General features: G+C 33.3%; 2 protein-coding genes across 5 annotated transcripts; both read right to left on the reverse strand.

Annotated features, from left to right (window-relative positions):
* Positions 1 to 4,874: 4,874 nt before the first annotated feature.
* On the reverse strand, positions 4,875 to 9,783 carry LOC141700024 (uncharacterized). Of its 2 annotated transcripts, none has more exons than XM_074503798.1 (7): positions 9,611 to 9,783; positions 9,454 to 9,519; positions 9,275 to 9,346; positions 6,089 to 6,208; positions 5,480 to 5,587; positions 5,283 to 5,384; positions 4,875 to 5,179 (listed from the first exon to the last, which is right to left on the reverse strand). In XM_074503798.1, the coding sequence occupies exons 1-7, from the start codon at positions 9,698 to 9,700 to the stop codon at positions 5,129 to 5,131; spliced, it is 609 nt and encodes a 202-aa protein (XP_074359899.1). In that variant the 5' UTR covers positions 9,701 to 9,783; the 3' UTR covers positions 4,875 to 5,128. The 2 variants fall into 2 exon arrangements, with proteins under 2 accessions (XP_074359899.1, XP_074359898.1); XM_074503797.1 differs by having other exon boundaries at positions 6,089 to 6,214; positions 9,611 to 9,780.
* A 1,509-nt stretch (positions 9,784 to 11,292) lies between these two features.
* Positions 11,293 to 18,922, reverse strand: LOC141700025 (transcription factor MYB3R-3-like). 3 transcript variants are annotated; one of them, XM_074503800.1, is made up of 9 exons: positions 18,771 to 18,922; positions 18,218 to 18,397; positions 17,115 to 17,166; positions 16,960 to 17,017; positions 15,129 to 15,223; positions 14,900 to 15,003; positions 14,157 to 14,285; positions 12,092 to 13,139; positions 11,293 to 11,679 (listed from the first exon to the last, which is right to left on the reverse strand). In XM_074503800.1, exons 2-8 carry the CDS (start codon positions 18,364 to 18,366, stop codon positions 12,101 to 12,103), a joined length of 1,626 nt encoding a protein of 541 aa, XP_074359901.1. In that variant the 5' UTR covers positions 18,367 to 18,397; positions 18,771 to 18,922; the 3' UTR covers positions 11,293 to 11,679; positions 12,092 to 12,100. The 3 variants fall into 3 exon arrangements, with proteins under 3 accessions (XP_074359901.1, XP_074359902.1, XP_074359900.1); XM_074503801.1 differs by having other exon boundaries at positions 11,293 to 11,683; positions 18,771 to 18,917; XM_074503799.1 differs by lacking the exon at positions 18,771 to 18,922 and having other exon boundaries at positions 11,293 to 11,683; positions 18,218 to 18,740.
* Positions 18,923 to 19,980: the final 1,058 nt, after the last annotated feature.

Raw genomic sequence — 19,980 nt, forward strand, 5'->3', positions numbered from 1 at the left:
TCAGGAATTCAATGACCTTCTTACAGCACTAAGAGTGTCCTTCAAAATAACTATGTGACCTGCAAGAAAGCTTTGGCTAAGAACATCAACTTTATAAGGGCAGTGCTGGTGAAAATTGATAACTTTTTGGAGAAAAGGATTGTCATGAACATCAATGATGGTGGTGTGGACAGGTGTCTTCAGGTGACTCTCACAAATCTTTAAACTTTAAGAGCATCTGAACTGGATGTAATGATTGACAGAGTGAATCCGGTTATTCCAGAAGACACTCAACTTCTCCAAGAGCTCAAAAAGGCACAGATAACAGCTTTTTCAGAAGCCTATCTATATCCAAACCAAGGAGTAGTTTATGTATGTCCAACAACCAAACAATTCAGACATCTCCTTGTTCCTAAACATTGTTCAGATCAAACATGAGGTTGATCATGACCTTGCAGTCTAATTTAAAATACAAAAAGAACAAGAAGCATGAGGATGTTGAGATGATAAAGATTTTGGACAGATATCTTATAAATATTGACACCATGTTGCCAAACACTCAATACAATTTAAGAAAAGACAAGGATGATGATGAGCAGAAGGATGACAAATAAAAGCCTTCTGGCTCAAATCCAAGTCAAGCTTCTAAAGCAACTGGCAGCAAGGACAAGAGTCAAGGAGAGAAGGAGGATGAGAAGAAGGATGGTGAAAGTAAAAGGAGAGGAGAAAGGAGGAGCAAACAAAGACATGATGGCTCAGAACCACAACAACCCCTAAAAATCCAAATAAATCTAGCTTAACCTTCAATGCTAACCTCAATCATTAAACCACCTCTAGCCTCTAAGCCGAAGTTTCTATACAAATAAACTGCAAACACCTTCCTAAAAATACCAATCATCTCAAACCAAACATCTCTCAAGAAAATCACAAACTTACCTTTAGACAAGCCTTCACTCAACATTCACTACAAAACTATTGGGAGGAAACCTAAGAAGGCTAAGGATGCAGAAAAAGAACAAGTTATTGAAAGGGTCATCTGGAACTGTTTCAAGCAAAGTGACTTTCTACCTTTAAATTGGTGCATCTCATATGAAGATTATTTTCAACAACTAGCTGAGGAAATAGTTAAAGTATGGATTGTATCTCTAAGAGAAGTTAGAATTTACTATGAAGATGGGTCCTTCACATTCCTTGGCTGTGCTTTAATGGACCCTCTCTCCTACAGAAATCAAGAGAGTGATAAGCTTGCTAAAAGATAAAGATACTGCTACAAGAGCATGAAGATCAGTTTTGGCTGAGTGGTTGATTATAAGGGAGGAAATAAGAAAAAGAAATGAGGCTGAATATGAAGAAAGAAATAGGAAGTATGATGAGGAAATTGAGATGTTCATAAGAAGATCAGAAGAACTCAAGCACAAAGGAATCAGAAGAATCTCTAAGGATGGAAAGTTTCTAAACATTAAAGCTGGAAAATTCACAAGATTTAGGATTGATTTACTAGACAGTGGTTATCTAAAGGCAGACAGACTCAAACTTGTAGAAGCTCTAAGTGGGACACCTATTATAGAAGAACTTGAAATTCTTGCTTACTTAAAGGGTCTCATTAGAAAAGAAGCAGAAGCAAAAACAGTCTTTACCTGATGCTTATAACTATTTAAACTCTGTAAATATCCTAATGTATAAAAGTTGTAATTGTGTCAATTTTTATGTATTAATTTTATTTTCCATTATAACTTGGGGTTAGTCTTGTTAACAGGCATAAAATTGTGTTAAACAATCTTCTCATAAATTGGGGGAGATTGTTGTGCAAGACATGTCTGTACTTTAACAAGACTAAGTAAAATTGACAACCCTAAGTAAGTTGTATTGTAATCTTAGTTTGTATTTTGTATTGTAACATTTAAAGTCTGTAAAAATGTCAAAGAGCAGACTGGAGTATTTTTCTTTAAACAGTATCAAGCCTAAGAATTCTATCAGGAAGAAGATCAAGAAGATCATGCCTCGGAAGAATTATGAAGAAGCTTGGAGTTGAATAAATATGTTTTGAGAAAAATATTCTAAGTCAAGATCTCTACAAGACACAGATTTAGTGTTATAGAGATGTCATTCGAGAAGTTCAGAATGACTTATAGAGAACTCAGGAAAACTACTAGAGAACTCAGAGATATCGACAAGACAAACTGAAGACATGAAGATTGGAGATATCGACAAGTCATTTCTTCACTAGAGAACTCAGAGTTATCGACAAGTCAAATATCACTAGAGAACTCTGAGTTATCGACAAGTCAAATATTATTAGCGAACTCTGAGATATCGATAAGTCAATTATCACTAGAGAACTCTGATATATCGACAAGTCAAATATCACTAGAGAACTCTGAGTTATTGACAAGTCAATTAGTCACTACAGAACTCAGAGATGTCTATAAGCCAAAGTGGAGACATGAAGTGGAGAGATCTCGACAAGCTAAATTCTCTTATAGAGAACTCAGAGACCTCTATAAGTCAAATCAACTATAGAGTAATGAGAGATCTCGATAAGCCAATATACTTATCAAGATGTCAAGTTCTCTATATACCAAACTGGAGATCTCGAGGTAAAACTCAAAGTGCAAAAGTTCAGACCAGTTCAATATCCAAGATTAACAATCAACAAACAATCCAATCAGTTGGATTGACAAGTCTACAAAAAGCAGCTTGAAGAGTGTGCAAGATCAAGGGTGAAGATTAACTGACAAAGGAAGATCAAAGTTAACACAGTATGCAAAGATATTCTAAGCCGGAAATGGAAGATATATTTTTCCTAAAATAGAATGATAAGTGACAGTTTACTAAAGTGAATAGCATCTCTTATTATACATTGTGTAAACCAGTAGTTAACTATTGTATAAAGTTAACACTGATCCTTTGTTAGAAGTAACAATTTAGATAAGAAAAATCTTGTACTCTCTCAAGAAGAAGCTAAGCTCTTTTTCAACAAAGAGCCTAGAAATTTTGTAGCAAAACATTCTTAATTTTAATATAAAATTAAGTGAGTTTTGAAAGATCTGTGTTATTCATTGTTGCATGTTTAATTTCAGCACTAACACATTTCACTACAAGAATTGATTTACTTTGTTCACAACCATAAACACTTCAAGAAAAGTATAAAAACACAAAAACACATTCCCCCCCCCCCGGTGTGTAATTCATTACCTAACAGTTATAATCAACTATTGATTAAAGTGACTGATAATAATATGCAATTGATCATAAAAACTCATTGAATAATTTCATCAAACAACTGATATGCACAGAAAATTAATCACGATTTATAATCATGTTAAGAATGAATAACTAAGATGTTTCATCTATATAGCAGAAATCTGACATAATAGAAATTCAATTAACAGTTGAATATTTGGATTAAATCACATTACTCGAAGATATATACAAAAAAGGATAACTTTACTAACTTGATCTTTCCATTTGTAGATAGAATTGGATAGAATTTGATAGATGTAAAGGCTCCAAACAACACAATTGAACAAAAAAATTTAAATATAAAATTTTATATTATTTATTAGGATGGACATTAGAGATCAAAGTGAAAACCTCGTGTGCCTAAATCAGGATGCTAATTCTCCAGGTTAGGATCAGTAGGCGACGCCTTTGGGTTACAAATGTAATAAACTTAGGAGTAACTCATAAAACAACAATAAGAACAGAAATACAACAATCGATATTACCATTTGGCAAAGATGAATGCGAGTGCGGGCCGAACCTTTCAAAAGTTGTTGTTATGATGTTAACGTACATAAACATGGATAAAAACCGGTAGCCTATGGGTAGTCCGTCTGTTGGTAAAGTATTGTTATGGGTTTTTTAAATTTGTATAAAAAATAAGTGTAGTTGGGTCATGGGTAGTGATCCAGAATCCACGGGTAGGTGTAAATATAATAAGTTGGATATCCAACTTGGAATCCTTTGCTAGTAGGTTTTAAGAATATATAGACAGTAATAGATAGTACAAAATTAAACATGGATGTATATGGTATACAAAATTATATGTATATATATATATATATATATATCGTGAGGCGGGACAGATTTTCTCGCAGAAATCACATAAATATCATACATGCCTCATATATATGTGGGACGAATACTTTATATCCACTCAGTGCCTCATTCCCCCACTTAGTGCCTCATTCCCCGTTATATCGGGGTGGGTCCCCGTATTCCCCTCCCCATTTTAAAGCTTACGGGATACGAAAACATATTGGTATATTGGTAAGGCGAGTTTTGCTTATAAAGTTGATACTTAGAGTAAGTCAAGTTCTAAATTTAAAAATGTTTATAGTTATTTCTATAATTTGAAATTAAAAAGTGTATTTTTGTGTTAAAATAAGATTTTAACTCCAATGTTAGTTCTATTTTATAAGCAAATATTTTCACATTTAGTAAAATCTTTTCTCTTTCCCCTAAATTTCATATAAAGCAATTCAACATGCATTTTATTTATAGTTATTTAATTTAATGATTTGGCAAAAATAGCTATATTTATCTTTAATTTTAAATATAGGATCAACTATCCATTTATGCATTTTTAAAACCAAGATAATATAGAATTATTTATAATTCGTAATTCAACAGTGGTCCAACATGTAGCCCAAAATCGGATAGACAACAACTTATTCCTTCAAAATCCAATTTGTTTCTGGAAAATTACTGGTATTTCCTTGGAAAGCATTAAAATTGATTATTGTATTAGATTATCATATATTATTTGTACAAGTAGTAATTAAATGAAGAGACGCACTTTTAGAGGGAAGATTTGAATGTCCCTTTCCCAGATGATTTCAGATTACGGGAACCAAACACGAAGAGTCATTCTATCAGTCTGAACAGAAAAATAAAGAACCATCGAGAGATAATAATTAGTCAAATACAACAGCTACAATAATTACGAGAAATATGTTTCCAAGATCTTAAACAGAAACAAGTTCCTGATATGATCATTATACAAATACATATGTTCTTAGCTAGCTAGGTTTGATTATCAGAGTCACTCTTTGGAATAGCTAGAGAGGTAGCTGTACTGTAATCTCCCACCTGAGAATGAGTCGAAGGGGCCAACTGAGAATTAGAATTTGAAGCAGCTGAAGCCCTAGGGGCTTTTCTCCTGCCTTGGATCTGGCTGATTTAAGGCTAACCTTTCCTACAAAAATAATGTTCAGGAATGTACTTATGTCATCAAACGAAACTGCTTAGACATACATAATCAGCTCCTTGTAATAATATACAGCAATGAGAATCCTCACCAATGGTTCATCTGCGTTCTCCAAGCATGGGGGGTACCCCAGATAGATATAACGCTTCACATCTTTAAAAGTTCGATACTTCTTATCTCCATGGTAATAGAACTGTGCATATGTAGCATTGCATTAAGTTAAGATGATGATAATAACAATAAATAACTACGATAAAGACTTCACATTAGGGTTGTAGAAAATATTACAGTATCATGAATCCCGCTGGTACGAACACGAACTTCTTTTGTCCAGCCAACAAGCCTTTCAGCTAAAGGAAGCCAATTCTCATGGCCAAGCGATACAAGCTTTGTGGTCTGTACATGAATGTTTCGACAACACAGTATTTTCATTGTATCAATATGTTATCACAACATTCATTTAAAACGAATATATATTATATGTACTCATGTGTGTTCCCAATCATAATTATTTTCAAATACTACATCATATTACATGCATGCTCTAAAATCAATGTATTTTATATTGCTTCCGTTTCTCTTTTCTGCCTAATGTAAGTACCATTTATTCTCTCATAAAAATTATATATTTTCTGATGAAGTAAGAACATAGCTAGGGCTTGTACATTCTTATTTTGTTCACTTGTGCAATTTATTTTTATGATCCAGGGATAGGTGTATCCGTGTAATATTATTGTGAACTTATTTTTTTTTTGTTCTTCAATATATGCACTCGATTTAATTATCAACAACTGGCTAAATATCAAATTCAATTATTTTCGCCTATCACTCCAACGAACACAATGAATAGACACTCAATTCATATCCCTGTAAGAAACTAAGACCCGTTGTAATTACCTCATCGTCCATCACCGGAACATAGTCTTCTGGTAACACAAAGTTGAACCGGAAAAGTTCAGCTAACATGGTTCTTAGTTTAGGTCGTTTTTGATGTTCCGTCTCCAACTCTAGAGCCATCTGTTGCTGCAACATATCTTCAGATATAAGTAAATTCAAAAAACATTTGACAACTTTGCATAAAAGAGAACTGAAAAAAAACAACTTAAAAACCAAAAGAATCTTATTACATTTTGATTTAAACTATGCAAAGGGCCACAAATTAATTGTATCTGCTTTAGGACTCTGCAAACTTACTTCAGTCATATACTTACATATATAGTACATTTAGTAGTATAAATGGACAAATAAATAATTTCATATGTAGATGTCAATTACATGTAAGTTTAAGTGAAATCCTCACTCACCGCATGCTTATCATGCGACACATAAAACACATATCTAAATTTCCATTCGTGAAGACAATTTTTTTCTGTTGCCTGTCTGCTAAGAACTACTAGTAGCACCTTCACGTACTCTGCTACACTAACAACATTGAGGATTAAAATCATCTTTTAATTAAATATCAATTGGCATTTACCTCTATAAAAAATCATCAAACGCACGCTACGTTATTTTTAAATTTCATTCCCATATGACCATATGTACTGGCCTTAAATATGTACCAGCCATATTACAATGCGAACTGCAACTGAATCTGCACCACTAAATTTTTATATCTTTTAATCTGGGCCACATACGCCTATTTAGCTTTTATACGTGTGACATAAACATATATCCATATCATTTCTCTCTCGTCATCAACACTCATCCACCTGCTCATACCCAATCTAATTTTTTTTCAACCATTTTTACATTTCTTCGAAGTACTTGGGTCTACCTAACATATTGGGGTGTAACAAATTTGTGGTGTTTGGTTATTTACGGGACAAGGTGAAGAATACCATTCAGAGGTAGAATGAAAAGAAGGTATCTAAACCATCTAAGGAAGTTCTCATAAAGATGGTGGCTCAGACCCTCCCTTCCTTTGCTATGAATGTCTTTCTTCTTCCATTGGAGCTTACTCGTGAGATAGAGAAGTATATGGCGAAGTTTTTCTGGAGTACATCGCCAAAAAATGGCTCAAAAATCAATTGGATGTCTTGGGACAGAATGGCTAAGCACAAGCATTCAGGTGGATTAGTATTCAGAAATCTTCATGATTTTAATTTGGCAATGTTGGGAAAGGTGTGCTGACGTTTTATTACGAATGAAGATAGCTTGGTTACTCGTATCTACAAGGCACGTTATTATGCAGATAAGAACTTTTTGGAGGCCACTATAGGTAACAGTCCCAGCTTTATTTGGCGAAGTGTTATCGAAGCTAGGAAGGTTATTAGTGCGGGATCGAGTTGGCGAATTGGTACAGGGGAGGCCATTTCTATTCTACACCAACCTTGGTTGGCCAGTGCTGCTAATCGTTATATTATTACTGAGTCACCTTCACCAACAAATCAGAAAGTGGCTTCGTTGTTGTATTGGTACCAAAATCTGGGACATGGAGATTATTCGAGATATTTTCATTGAGAGGGATCAACAATGTATCATTAACACTACTGTCGAACAGGATCTTGGTGTGGATATTTTATGCTGGGACCTTGAACATTCTGGGCAATATTCAGTTAGGAGTGCTTATAAGTTACTTCAAAGACAAAAATGTGACTGGAATGCAGAGGCAAATATGATCGTTTGGAAGATGATATGGAACATTAAGGCCCCCCCAAAGGTCCTTACTGTAATTTGGAGAGCTCTTAATCAGTGTCTACCAACTAAAACTCAGTTGCAAAGCAAACATGTGCGAATCGACAATACTTGTACAATGTGCAATGAACATGAGGAAACTATTTAATCCGAACATTGTCACTAATAACAACTTGAATTTTGTAGAATGGCTGGAGAACTTATTGACTGGTGGAATAAAAAGCAATGGACGCCCTTGCGAGTTGTTGCTAAAGCTTAGGGGTATCTTTCACAGTGGACAGAAGTTCAGTGTAGTTCATTTGTTGCACCTCTTCAGCCTCTAAACTTAGGAGATGGTGCCACTTGCTGGGTTAAGCCACGACAAAATGAAGTAAAGATAACAGTTGATGCAGCAGTTTTCGAAGATAAGGGAAGTTCTGGTATAGGCATCATTGCTCGTGTTCATGGAGGTTATATGCTTCATGCTAAGACCAAGTGCTATTCTGAAGTTCTGCATCCTACTTTGGCAGAAGCTCTGGCTATCAAAGAGGCCTTGAGTTGGATCAAGACTATGGAATGGAATGTGGTTACCATCGAATCTGACTGTTTGGTGGTTGTGCAGATGATTCGAAGTTCAGCCCCCATGAGATCAAGACTTGGTCAGGTTATTCAGGAGTGTAAGGAAATAATAAGAGAGGCAAACAACCTTAAGTTGTATTTCATTAAACGGTCTGCGAATATGCCGGCACACGAGCTTGCTCATGTCGCTCATATGTATCCTGATCGTATCTTTGACTGGAGTTCTGTTCCAGTTAAGGTTAGAGATTGTATACAGTATGATTTGGAGTAATGAAATTTGCATTTTGTCAACAAAAAAAAATGCCTGACTGGGCTTGTTTGTAGCAAGGGCAACTTCAAGTCTCCAAAACAGCAACGTCTGTAACAAGTGGAAGTGGGCCTTGTATTCTCTTACATTCAGAGTCTATACTAGTACTTTACAATACAAATGGGCTTGTATTGGGCTTGTACTATTTCATTATTTTTTTACTTTTCAGCATTATTTTTTATCAGCATGATTAAATAAAATTATTTAAAATTTATTCTTAAAATTTTAAGTTTAATATACTGCAAGTCAATAATTTGTTTGTTCCTTAAATTTTTATTTGAGAAATAGTATAATAATATTATTAGTGCAATAATTAGAACTTTAACATTCAAGATTTTTTTTAATAATAAAATTTATATGCCTTAAAGATGAGTATAAGTGTAACAAATATTGGGACACGAAATATATAGCGTTACGGGGCTTACGGGTCGGATATGTTACAAGTAGTAGTTATCTAAATAAAATTGTGCAGATCTAACAAATTAATTTCGCAACTCGAAAGTAACAGAATAGATAGATAGATAGATACAACTAAGATGTATGTACTACCTAGGTCTCTCCGACAGTGAGTTAAAACATACCTGCATCAGCTCCGAGATTTCTCTTCTCTTCCTCCTTTTGTTACTCGAACTCGAAGCTGAGTTAGCTGACGCCTACAAAATCAAAATCAACGCTACACTATTAATTATCGTAAATACAAAGATCGTAAATACAAAGAATCAAAACACGAAGATAGATGAGAAAGAAGATATTTAATTACGTGCTCAGGCATGACGAAAGAGACGGGAGTTGCGGAAATGGGAGCTTCGGAGTCGGAGAAGATCGGCTGCAATTGAGATAATTGAGATTATTTAAATATTTGACAAGTTAAAAAATGAGAAATAATTTGATGAATTGTGAAATTGAAATCAAATTACCTCGAAAGGAACTAAGGCGTTGTGATTAGCATTAACATCATCAGCAGCAGGAGAAGAATCGTCATGTTGAAGTTCGGTGTTAGAAGCCATGGGGAATTGAAATTGTGTTGAAATTTATTGAAAGTTTGTGAACGAAGAAGAAGAGGAGTGAACATATAACATTTGGGGAGTTTTGTTGTTTGAGTGTGCTTATATATAGGCAAAGAAAATGTGGGCGCGCAATGCAAGAAAAAAATAAATAAAATATTGAAATAAGATCAACTGGGTTTCAAATTTTTAATATTTTAAAATCAATCGTTATTGTTTATAAGAGTGTGTCCGACACGTATTTTAAGTTGAATCGAAAGTATAGTTCGATAACTTTTTTAAAAAATTTCTTTTTCTAAATAAAAATTTAAAAATACAGAAAACGATAACAATTGAGTGAGATTGAGAGAGTAATATATATTGTAAATGTTTAAAAATGATTATTATATATATGAAATTTTTATTATAGGCAATTTCACTGATTTATTTGCTGCAAAATTATTATTGTACATTAAATTGATGAAATTTAACAAATTAATAAATACATAAATACTTTAATTTGGGTTTTACTTTTTCTTTAATTTGTATACCAACTTTGCAGTGGAATTCAATAAATAAATTTAAGCTTTTAAGTTGACATCCAAATATTGGCCATTTCAATGTCCAAAAACAAAATGGGCCTTCTTGGCAAATCATCAATTTTTGCCTCGAGTCTCGGATCCGGGATAGGAAAAAAATAAATCAATTTTTGTAAACTAAAGAGTTAGAGGTTTGTAAATGAACCGAACTCGTACGAACTCGGACGAACTTTTAACGAACTCGGACAAAATTTTAACGAACCGAACACTGTTCGATAAATTTATCGGACAAAATTTCTAGTCCGAACTTGAGTTCGGTAATATTCGAACCGAACACTAACTGTTCGCGAATATATTGAACCGAAACAAACACGAACTGTTTACGAACATCATTTGTATTTTTTTTAAAAAAATACTTTTAAAAATTATTTTAAGTGAAAAATTGTATCAAACTATTAATTATATATTTTTCACAGATAAATTATTTATTGAAATAATTATAAAATATAATTAATATATATTATTAATAATACATATATTAGTTATACATATAATATTATACATATACTATTTTTTTTAACCGAACTCGAGTCGAACACCTTAAAAGCCCGGTTCGGTTCGTTAAAATAATCGGACAAAAAATATTGTTCGAACTCGAATTTGATAAGTGTATCGAACTCGAACCAACCATACGAGCTTAACGAACAGCTCGGTTCGTTTATAAACCCGGGGCTGGGCCTTCTCAGTCACAAGCACTCTAGCAATTCTCGCTATTTAACAAATTACCAAATTCGATGGTAATTCGAATGCTACTATTATTCTATGGGAACAAGTTACCAAATTCGATGGTAAATCGAATGCTATTATTATTCTATAATCCCATATTCATTATCATTTCAACCTGCAAGTAAAATAATTCTCGCTATTTAACAAGTTACTAAAACCGAATGCTATCACTGTTATATATTCATATTCATTTCAATCCGCTGGTAGAAGAATTGCCACTGTTTAACAAATTACAAAATCCGAATGCTATCATTATTTTATATCCATATTTATTTCAGCTCTGGAAGAATGGAACAGAATCACAGCTCCAACTTTATTAAAATGTTGTATTCGGTGTCTGCAAATGTAAACATCCAAGATGAACAGCTAGCTATCAAAGAGTAAGATTTATCAAATCCCCCGACACTCAACCAGGTTTTTGTATGTACAGCAGCACCATTATAATCAGAAGAATATTTTTGCAAATTAAATAGCTATTATTACTCTAAACTCTAACAATGGACAAAAATTAGGACCCTCTGTGTATCTAAAATTTATGATGTTTAGGGTCTGACGCCATTTAACTACTGCTTCGGGTTACATTGGCAACCTCCATCACATCATGGATCTTCAGCGATAGCATATCTAACTTGATTTACCACGAAGAGAAATAACTGCCTTGAAGAGTGCGCCCACCATCTTCCTAAATCAACAAATTACCAAGTAGTTAATACCAATTGCAACCATTACCAATATGCTAATAGCAAAAGCAATGGTATTTAACAAGCCAACAACTTAGCAAATCGATTAGAAGCACAATAGCAATAATTACAAAAAAAAATCATGCTCAAGTAAATAACATTAAATTTAACTCCAAAAGTCTTTTAAAAAATATACAGAAATTTAAGTTGAACTTTGTTCTTTCCAATAACAGCATTTAAAAATAATTGGGTATAATGGACCAGCTCCAGAAACACTCAAACCACAGTAACATCTGTATAAGTCATTCATGGGAGATGCAGTGCACATAAACTGTTTAGTGGGAATAAAACATCTACGTCAGGTGAAAGAGATAATCATAAGAAAGTTTGTAGGTCAAAAAGGCACTTACAGATAGCTTCTAGGTGACACCCATGTTAGATGCATGACAACAATCTTCATTTACAGCAGGCTTTTCCCTAGATTTAGCATCAGTGTCTTGCTGCTCCTTGCTAAGTGTGAATTCAAGCTGCTTTTCCACACTCTTAAACATAGAAGTGCGTTTGGATCTTAACCGGTATGGAGGAGAAGCATTAAAAGCCTTAACATTGTTTACAGGAACAGAAGCAGCTGGACTTCCACACAAAATCCTATCATGCAACCCAGAATATTTCAGAGAGCTGTTACCTTGCCCCAGTCTATCAGAAGTCAAAGAACTCTCCTCAACTGCTTTATTGTCTTCCATCCTGCTTTCATTTACTGGTGAATTTTTTGGGGTTTCTGCTTTTCTTTTTCGTAAGATAGAAGGTGTATTTGGAAAGCTCTTAGCAGCCATTTTCAGAATGGATTCTGGTGACAACCCATACAAACTGCTGCTTTTCATGGAAGGTGGAGTGAAATTATTAATAGGCAACGCTACTGGCTCAGGTTCAAGTTGCATCTCCAACTTATTATTTGTGTCAGATACGAGGTAATGTTCTAACAGCGGAGACTGATAGTACAAGGAACCATATAATGGACTTCTGTATGGCGATGATGTTGCAATTGCTTTGTCTACACCATTGGTTCTCAAGCTCTCAATTTCAGATGCTGCATAGACATGGTTATCATCTAAATTGGATGATTGTGGCCTGGATTTGGCCAGATCAGATGCAGTAGGCTCATTATTGAGGAAACCTGAAGAAACCCCCATATCATGAGATGGCGTCAACAATCCTAACTGATTGCCATCTTCTTCAATTTTACATACTTCGGTGGTTCCTGATGAAGTTTGCACTGTTGACTCTGACCCTATATTATTAGAACCAAGTACTTTCCCGGTTGAAGTTGTGAGATACGAGTCCTTGGCACTAGTTTGAAGAACATTTCTTGCAGCTGGTGGAAGATTTCCAGTAACTAAATAAAACTCTAACTTCTTTTTCAAAGAACTATTCCAGTGATTCTTGATCGCATTATCAGTCCTGCAGATGAAAAATAATCAGTTGTGAGCAAACTTAAATTCATTGCATAAGAGATGCAGTCTAAATTAGCCATAACAGCATACAGTATACAACAAATTCAGTGGCCTCTAGATTTCAATATGGCTAATAATTTGCAAAATGAAATAAACACCAACGATAACTACAATGGGTTTCCTGGCAAGCTGATGCTGGAAATATACAAGGCAGAAAAGAATAAATTCATCAACAGGGAACACAAACCTATACTTTGAAGAAAAGGTTTGACCTAATCTTGAACTTTATAAAAAAGGAAAGCATCCAGTATATTAAGAAAATCTCGATCCATTACACTTAAAGAAATTACTTTGATAAAATAGAACTTCAAGGATCTACACCAACTTGAGAGTCTTAAATTTACTACTAAAAACAAAAACAATCTGAAACCCAAATAATACAAGAAAGAAAAAGGAAAACAGAAAATACAGGAGAAAACAAAACAATAAGCAAAAAAAGAGTGAATGACAATAATACACAAAACCTGATTTCGGTCCTCCGCCAAAAACATTAGTTGAACTGAAAGTGGATAATGTGCAGATATATGATCTGTTAATATTTGATGCTACTCCATAATTAAACACAATTAAACAAGCTTTCAAAGTACGAGTATACTAGTATTTGTGTGCATGATTGTCTTATATTGTGACTGAAAATGACCAACAAACCACGATGAATTCTGCTACTTGAAGGATACAAATATTACACACTGACATCTGAGAGTCATGAATTACATTCTTCTATTGATTTGCCCTTTAAACTATTTTTCGTTTAGAGGTAACCGGATAAGGTCTGCATATGTCCTACCCTCCCCAGGCCTTGCTCTCTACAAGTGTGATATGCAAGGTTATGGTTTAATAACATTGTTCTTGTATCTTTTAAATAAATTTATTCGGAATCAAAACTAGGACAAGCTACCATTACAGCGCCCGGACACCATAGACAATAAACTAACATGAGAGTTTCCTACTAGCTATTACTTGCCTTCCAGGTAGGACCTTAGCTATTTCAGCCCATTTGTTTCCATATAACCGGTGGGCATTCATGAGGGCTAATTCTTCCTCCAATGTCCAAGCATCCTTTTTTATATATGGATTCAAATGATTGTGCCACCTGTAAGAAGCAATTATGTCAATCTCCAAAATTGTGTGAATAAACTACAATGACTTCCATGACATCAGCACGCAGGGATTTGTTACATTAGATGAACGAGTAGAAGAAGGATCGACCAGGGACAATCTGAAACAAAGTATGCTGTATGTATATACAAATATGACTGAACAGTAAAAGTTTATAGTGAAATAAATAATAGTTGAACATGATTTATACACAGAAAATTACAGTATATTTCAGATATGTGGACATGTATAAATTTTGCCTGTGTATCAACTGGCTACAATCGAGGAGGACACATAAATTCGGAAATAGTAGCACCCAACCTAGTAATAAAAACAAGCGATAAATGACTTGCACAACCATTATTAGAAAAACAAAGAATGGCTGAACTAGATTATTTTATAATAATTAGACTCCCAACAAATTATTTATACTTGATGCAATATAAGTTTAAATCTTATCTACCTCTACACCTAGTTATAAAATCAAACAATAAAATGACTCGTACAACCATTAAAAACAAAGAGCTGCCGAACTTGATTATTTCACAAAATATTAGAGTCCCAAAAAGTTCTATATGCTTGATGCAACAAGTTAAAAATATTATGTACCTTTCACGACATTGTTTCCCGATACGACCAGGCAGAGATTTTGCAATAAGTGACCACTTTGTAGGTCCATATTTTGCTACCAATTCAGTAATTTTCACATCCTCCTAGAAAAAACAATTTATAGATGTCACAACTATGAAAAAACAACTCAGCAATTTTTCATGAAAATTCTAAAATTTGTAGTAATGGTAATAGATGTAAATTCGCAGAAGAAAAATTAGGTGCCAACCTCTTGAGTCCAAGGTCCTTTAATAAGTTCAGGATTAAGAACCTTTTGCCACCGATGTAGACACTGTACTTCTGATCGATCTGGAAAGAATTCCGCTGCCAAGAATATATATTTACAGATATTAAAAATAAGAACTTGAAAAAATAAATGTTAGAGAACAATTTAGTAATTTAGTGATTCACGAGATTATATAGTAATTTTTTAATCAAGTAACAAAATTTAGTGGGAAAGGGACTTGTAGGTATTACAAATCCGGCAAATAAAATAATAAATTAAAATGCAACATAGGAAACCAAAATTTTGAAACAATCGTGTAATAAACATGTATAAGTATCAAACAATAAAACTATCGGAAATGGTTAACTGAAAACTTTATATCAAATAATGAAAGAGATGTAATTCCTATTTCCTCCTCATCACTATTCATCTTGTCTTCGGAGAACCTGCAACATTTTTATCTACTTTAACCTATAATATATATAACTTCAAATTTTTGGAGAAGAAACTTACGATTTGAAAGGGAGGAAAAGCACAAGAACTCCATGTAGATTTTACAAGCAAACACATTCATACAATAATTAAAAAAAATAAAAAATTAATTCTGCGAACCAAGTATCTACTTCTCCATCCATAATCTATTGATGTACCCTTTAGGTCTTCTTACTTAAAATAAAAATAACAGAAAAGATCAATTGGATATTTCAACCTTTTTATTGTTCTGCTTCAGTCAGGAGACAGGGAGAGATAGTTAACAGAGAAAGCTTAAAGTTATTGCTGGTCTCTAGTTACAGTTTGATCTCCATACCACTAAAACAAATCACATCACCCGAAGCTTTTGTTAATTGTAAGAATTTTGGCTTCGACTTGTATATTCAGGTCCTTATTATTTGCAAAATGTAATGGTATATCAACAGGTGTCAGTAAATATTCAGATAGATATAGAGATTTATAAATTGAGCAAATTAGATGACAGAAAAGAGGCGAGAATTGCAGAGAACTGAAAAGAAGCAAAACGGAGAAAGAGAGAGGAGATACATGTAGACTGCTGAGGAAGAAACCTAGAAAAATGAGAGCTCAAAGATCAGATTCAAGAAAGAATGCAGAGATAGATTGGTAGCACTAGTCTTCAATTATGTACAGTGCATTGTAAGTTAAGGTTTCAGTACCGGTATACAAAGAAGAAACTTACTTGACTACGTTGAATTCCTGTGGCTAATGCTAGTATTAATGACTCAATACTCTATAGCTTAATTCTCCTCTATTCTAATTTTGGATATCTAAACTAATCAGTTGGACTGAACTGGTAAAGAGGCACCCAGTACCGTGGCCAACAAGATTTCTGTTGGTGCTTGTTTGGCGGGTCAACATAATCAAAAGAAAAGATGGGAGAATCATTAGATTAAGATATAAACAGGTTTCTTCTCATCCTACTATGAGTCTATGACATCTGTGTTAACTTAAATTGATGTTTAAAGTTGAAATTAACATAATATTATGAATACAGAACCTATTCTCCTTAAGACCAGCCAAAAGTGAGCTTATACGCATATAGCGAAAGTAAAATAAGACTGCTGGATAGCAGAATGGAGGTAAAAGGTTCTGGGCATACTAAACAAATTTAGTTTGAAACATGAAATTATAGCAAGTTACCTAACCTTTAAACTCAATGTTCAAGAAAATCACAATGGGCACGAAAGGGAACTGACTATCCTATTTTCTTCCAAAACTTACGTTTAATTAGTTTAGTTTGAAACATATAGTTACAACAAGTAACTTCACCTTCAAACTGAATGTACAAGAAAATCACAATAGGTGTGAAAAGGGGACTAACCTATTTTCTTCCAACACTTTCCTTTGTAAATTGTAACAGCTCTCTTCAATGTATCATCCTGTGCAAAATTCAACAATTTATATGACAATTTGTGGTGCTATTAAACTTAAGTAAACTCCTATTTCTTAGTATTATAGTCTAACAGGAAGTCTTACCTCCTCTGGAGTCCATCCGCCCTTTGCTCGACGAATTGGTCCACTGATCCGCCTATAAGAAAAATGACCAAATTATTACAAATGGTATCCCGTGACTTCTAGACTGCTCAAGATGATAGGAAACCAAAAAAAACCACGGAAAAAAAAAGAGGTATTATAGGATACAAGCATGACCATCAGAACTGGAAAGAGAAAGACATGATTGCTAATAGAGATTTGTTTGTATAACTGACTGACTTGGGCTATGAGCTAAATTCTAATGTTTCAATCCTAAAATTAGCAACAAAAGAAAAGGTTTACATAGACCCTAAACATATTATCAGTTTCGCGCCTTCAAAGGTCACATAATAGTAAATATATATACTGATTTACAAAAAAAACTGGTAAAAAAAGGCCTCGGAAAGGTCACTTGTATAAAAAACGAGGATATAAAAGAGAGGTCTAATGAAATTCTAAATGTGAACCGAATGTCAATATTCCTTTCCTTCCATAATCTACTTTCATCTTTCTCTTCCTCTTGACAAAAAATCAAATAGCTTATTGACTAGTATAAAGACAGTGACATATGACTAAACCATGTTGGTCGTAAGAATAAAGAACTAAACTGAGAACGAGACAAATAGTCAAAAAATTTCTTTGCTTCACATAAAATGGTTTAAGTGGTACGATGCTGATTTACGTAATCTGAATCAACGTAAGTGGCTTTCTTTTATAAATCTTGTATTAGGGTAAAGAAATACACTAATCATCAGGCACATGCAGAACCAAAAACCAAAACAAATCCAAATGAACACCCTAAAAATTACAGAAACAGGGAAAATTCATCTTCTATTCTATGCATTTAGAGTAGCAAAAAAACACTATTTCCAATTTGTCTTTAAATTCTTAGTCAATGACTCAATACACACAAATCAAATATTTCTGCAATAACCAGATCAAGATAACATACTAAATTGGGATAGCATAATTAAATAAAGCAAAGCATCATCCAATTCGGAAAGTTTTGAATGCACTGTGCAATTCCGTACAATAAATTTTCCTCCATACAAAACATCTAATCATCAATATCTATAATAACAGAGCACCGAGTTTAAGTTGACTACCTTTGAGCTACGAACGAGTCAGGCGTAGGACTACAAACCCCAGGCGACTTAAAATTAACACTCTCACTCGTCTCCGAAACCGAAGAGCTAGACACCGCCGCAGACTGCTTATTCTCCAAACAACACTCCTCTAATTTAACCTCATCCATTTCAAACCAACCGTCATCCAAATTCAACAACCTATCACAAAAACCAAAATTAAACTTCTCAACACACACAATTCCACGGAACGATATCGATAACCGACATCGAATCGATATCGTTCCGCTTCAGCTACAACAAATCAAACAACACAACACAAAACAAACCACAAAACCTTAATTAAAGCCACAAATCACCACTCACAACTTCATTCACATAAAATCAATAATCAAAACCTCAGATCTTCAATAAAATCACAATCAGATCATAATTAAACACATATAAACAATAAAACAGATTAAAAAGGCATAATTAAACGTAATTAAAAACAAATTAATGATGAATTAAATGAAACTAACTATACACACGCATATAGATACAAATATTAAAAATTAAAAATTAAAAATCTGACCTAAATAAAACTCGCCCGTTGAAACGAGAGAAATAGTAGATACAATTTTTTGTATGTAACGAATATAAATTATAAACACCAACCGACGGCTCCGTTAGGGGGACGTTAATTTGGGGGGTTATGTGAGGAAGGGAGTTAACGGTGAGAAACGGAGGACGTTAAAATAATAAAAAAAAATAGGTTTGAACCTCAAACGGCTTACTATTGTGATGGCTTATGGTATGGCTATCCTTTTGTGTATCGGGCAAGTCTTGCTTTTGGTTCGCGGGCTAATCTGGACCGTTCGATTGAATGAAAGATACGTTACAATTTCAGAACATGTTACACGGCCATAAAATTGCTTTTATTTATATTATATACGATATACTCGGTCTCTTCCAATTGTTTACATTTACGAGAAAGTGTGCATAAAAAATATAGTTATATAACTTATTTTTACAAATTCTTTTCTGAATAAAAGTTGAATGTTTAAATTTTTATTCAAAAAAATAAAATTATTAAAAGAATTACAAAACTATACTTTATATGTACTTTAAAATGCGTGTAGGCAATTTCTTAAAAATGTAAAGAATCGAAAGGGACGGAAGGAGTATATGATATTTCATAGATTGTAATTAATAGGAAGTGTAATTTTTAGATCTGAATTTTAATTTACAAGAACAAACGAAGCATAAAAAGATAAAACTGGCCCTGGTATGAATACCGCAGTATACCCGCTAATTCTAACGCTAAAACACCACTGTGGCATTATGTTTTTTATGTTTTTAACAAACACTTAATATATATATCTGTTGCTAAAGAGTAAAAATTTCAGCTTTTTATTTTAATTAACGAAATAACTTTTTTATTCATATTTTTCCATTTATATATATATATTGATTTAATTAGCTATATATTTTTAAATAATAAGAGTTACAATTTAGATAATAATTTTGATCAAAATCCAACATATAAAGATAATCATTATATGAAAAATATAAATAAATTAAGACAAAATATATATTTAGTAAATGATGTAATATGTTTTCAAGTAATCATCTTGTTAAAATCTACGATATTATATATAATAATTAATTAATAATGTCAAATAATCAAGTTCACACTAATATAAAAAAAAAATTAATGTGCATTTATTTAATAAAAATTATATTGTTACAACGTATACATAATATAATTTTAAGAAAGTAAAATGCTATATTTTAGTCATTTG

This window comes from Apium graveolens, unplaced genomic scaffold (assembly GCF_009905375.1).
Source record: "Apium graveolens cultivar Ventura unplaced genomic scaffold, ASM990537v1 ctg1633, whole genome shotgun sequence".
Classification (NCBI taxonomy): Eukaryota; Viridiplantae; Streptophyta; class Magnoliopsida; order Apiales; family Apiaceae; genus Apium; species Apium graveolens.

Bases quoted from the DNA above. Each gene is read 5' to 3' on its own strand.
- LOC141700024 (XM_074503797.1), bottom strand. From the start codon at position 9,700: ATGGCTTCTAACACCGAACTTCAACATGACGATTCTTCTCCTGCTGCT. The intron at 5,385-5,479 runs GTAATATTTTCT...ACATATGCACAG, and splicing joins CCAGCGGGATTCATGATACT to TTCTATTACCATGGAGATAA. The intron at 5,180-5,282 runs GTGAGGATTCTC...TTATTTTTGTAG, and splicing joins AGAACGCAGATGAACCATTG to GAAAGGTTAGCCTTAAATCA.
- LOC141700025 (XM_074503800.1), bottom strand. From the start codon at position 18,366: ATGGATGAGGTTAAATTAGAGGAGTGTTGTTTGGAGAATAAGCAGTCT. The intron at 15,224-16,959 runs GTTAGTCCCCTT...TATTCTTGGCAG, and splicing joins AAAGTGTTGGAAGAAAATAG to CGGAATTCTTTCCAGATCGA. The intron at 13,140-14,156 runs GCAAGTAATAGC...TTTCATCTGCAG, and splicing joins GCTAAGGTCCTACCTGGAAG to GACTGATAATGCGATCAAGA.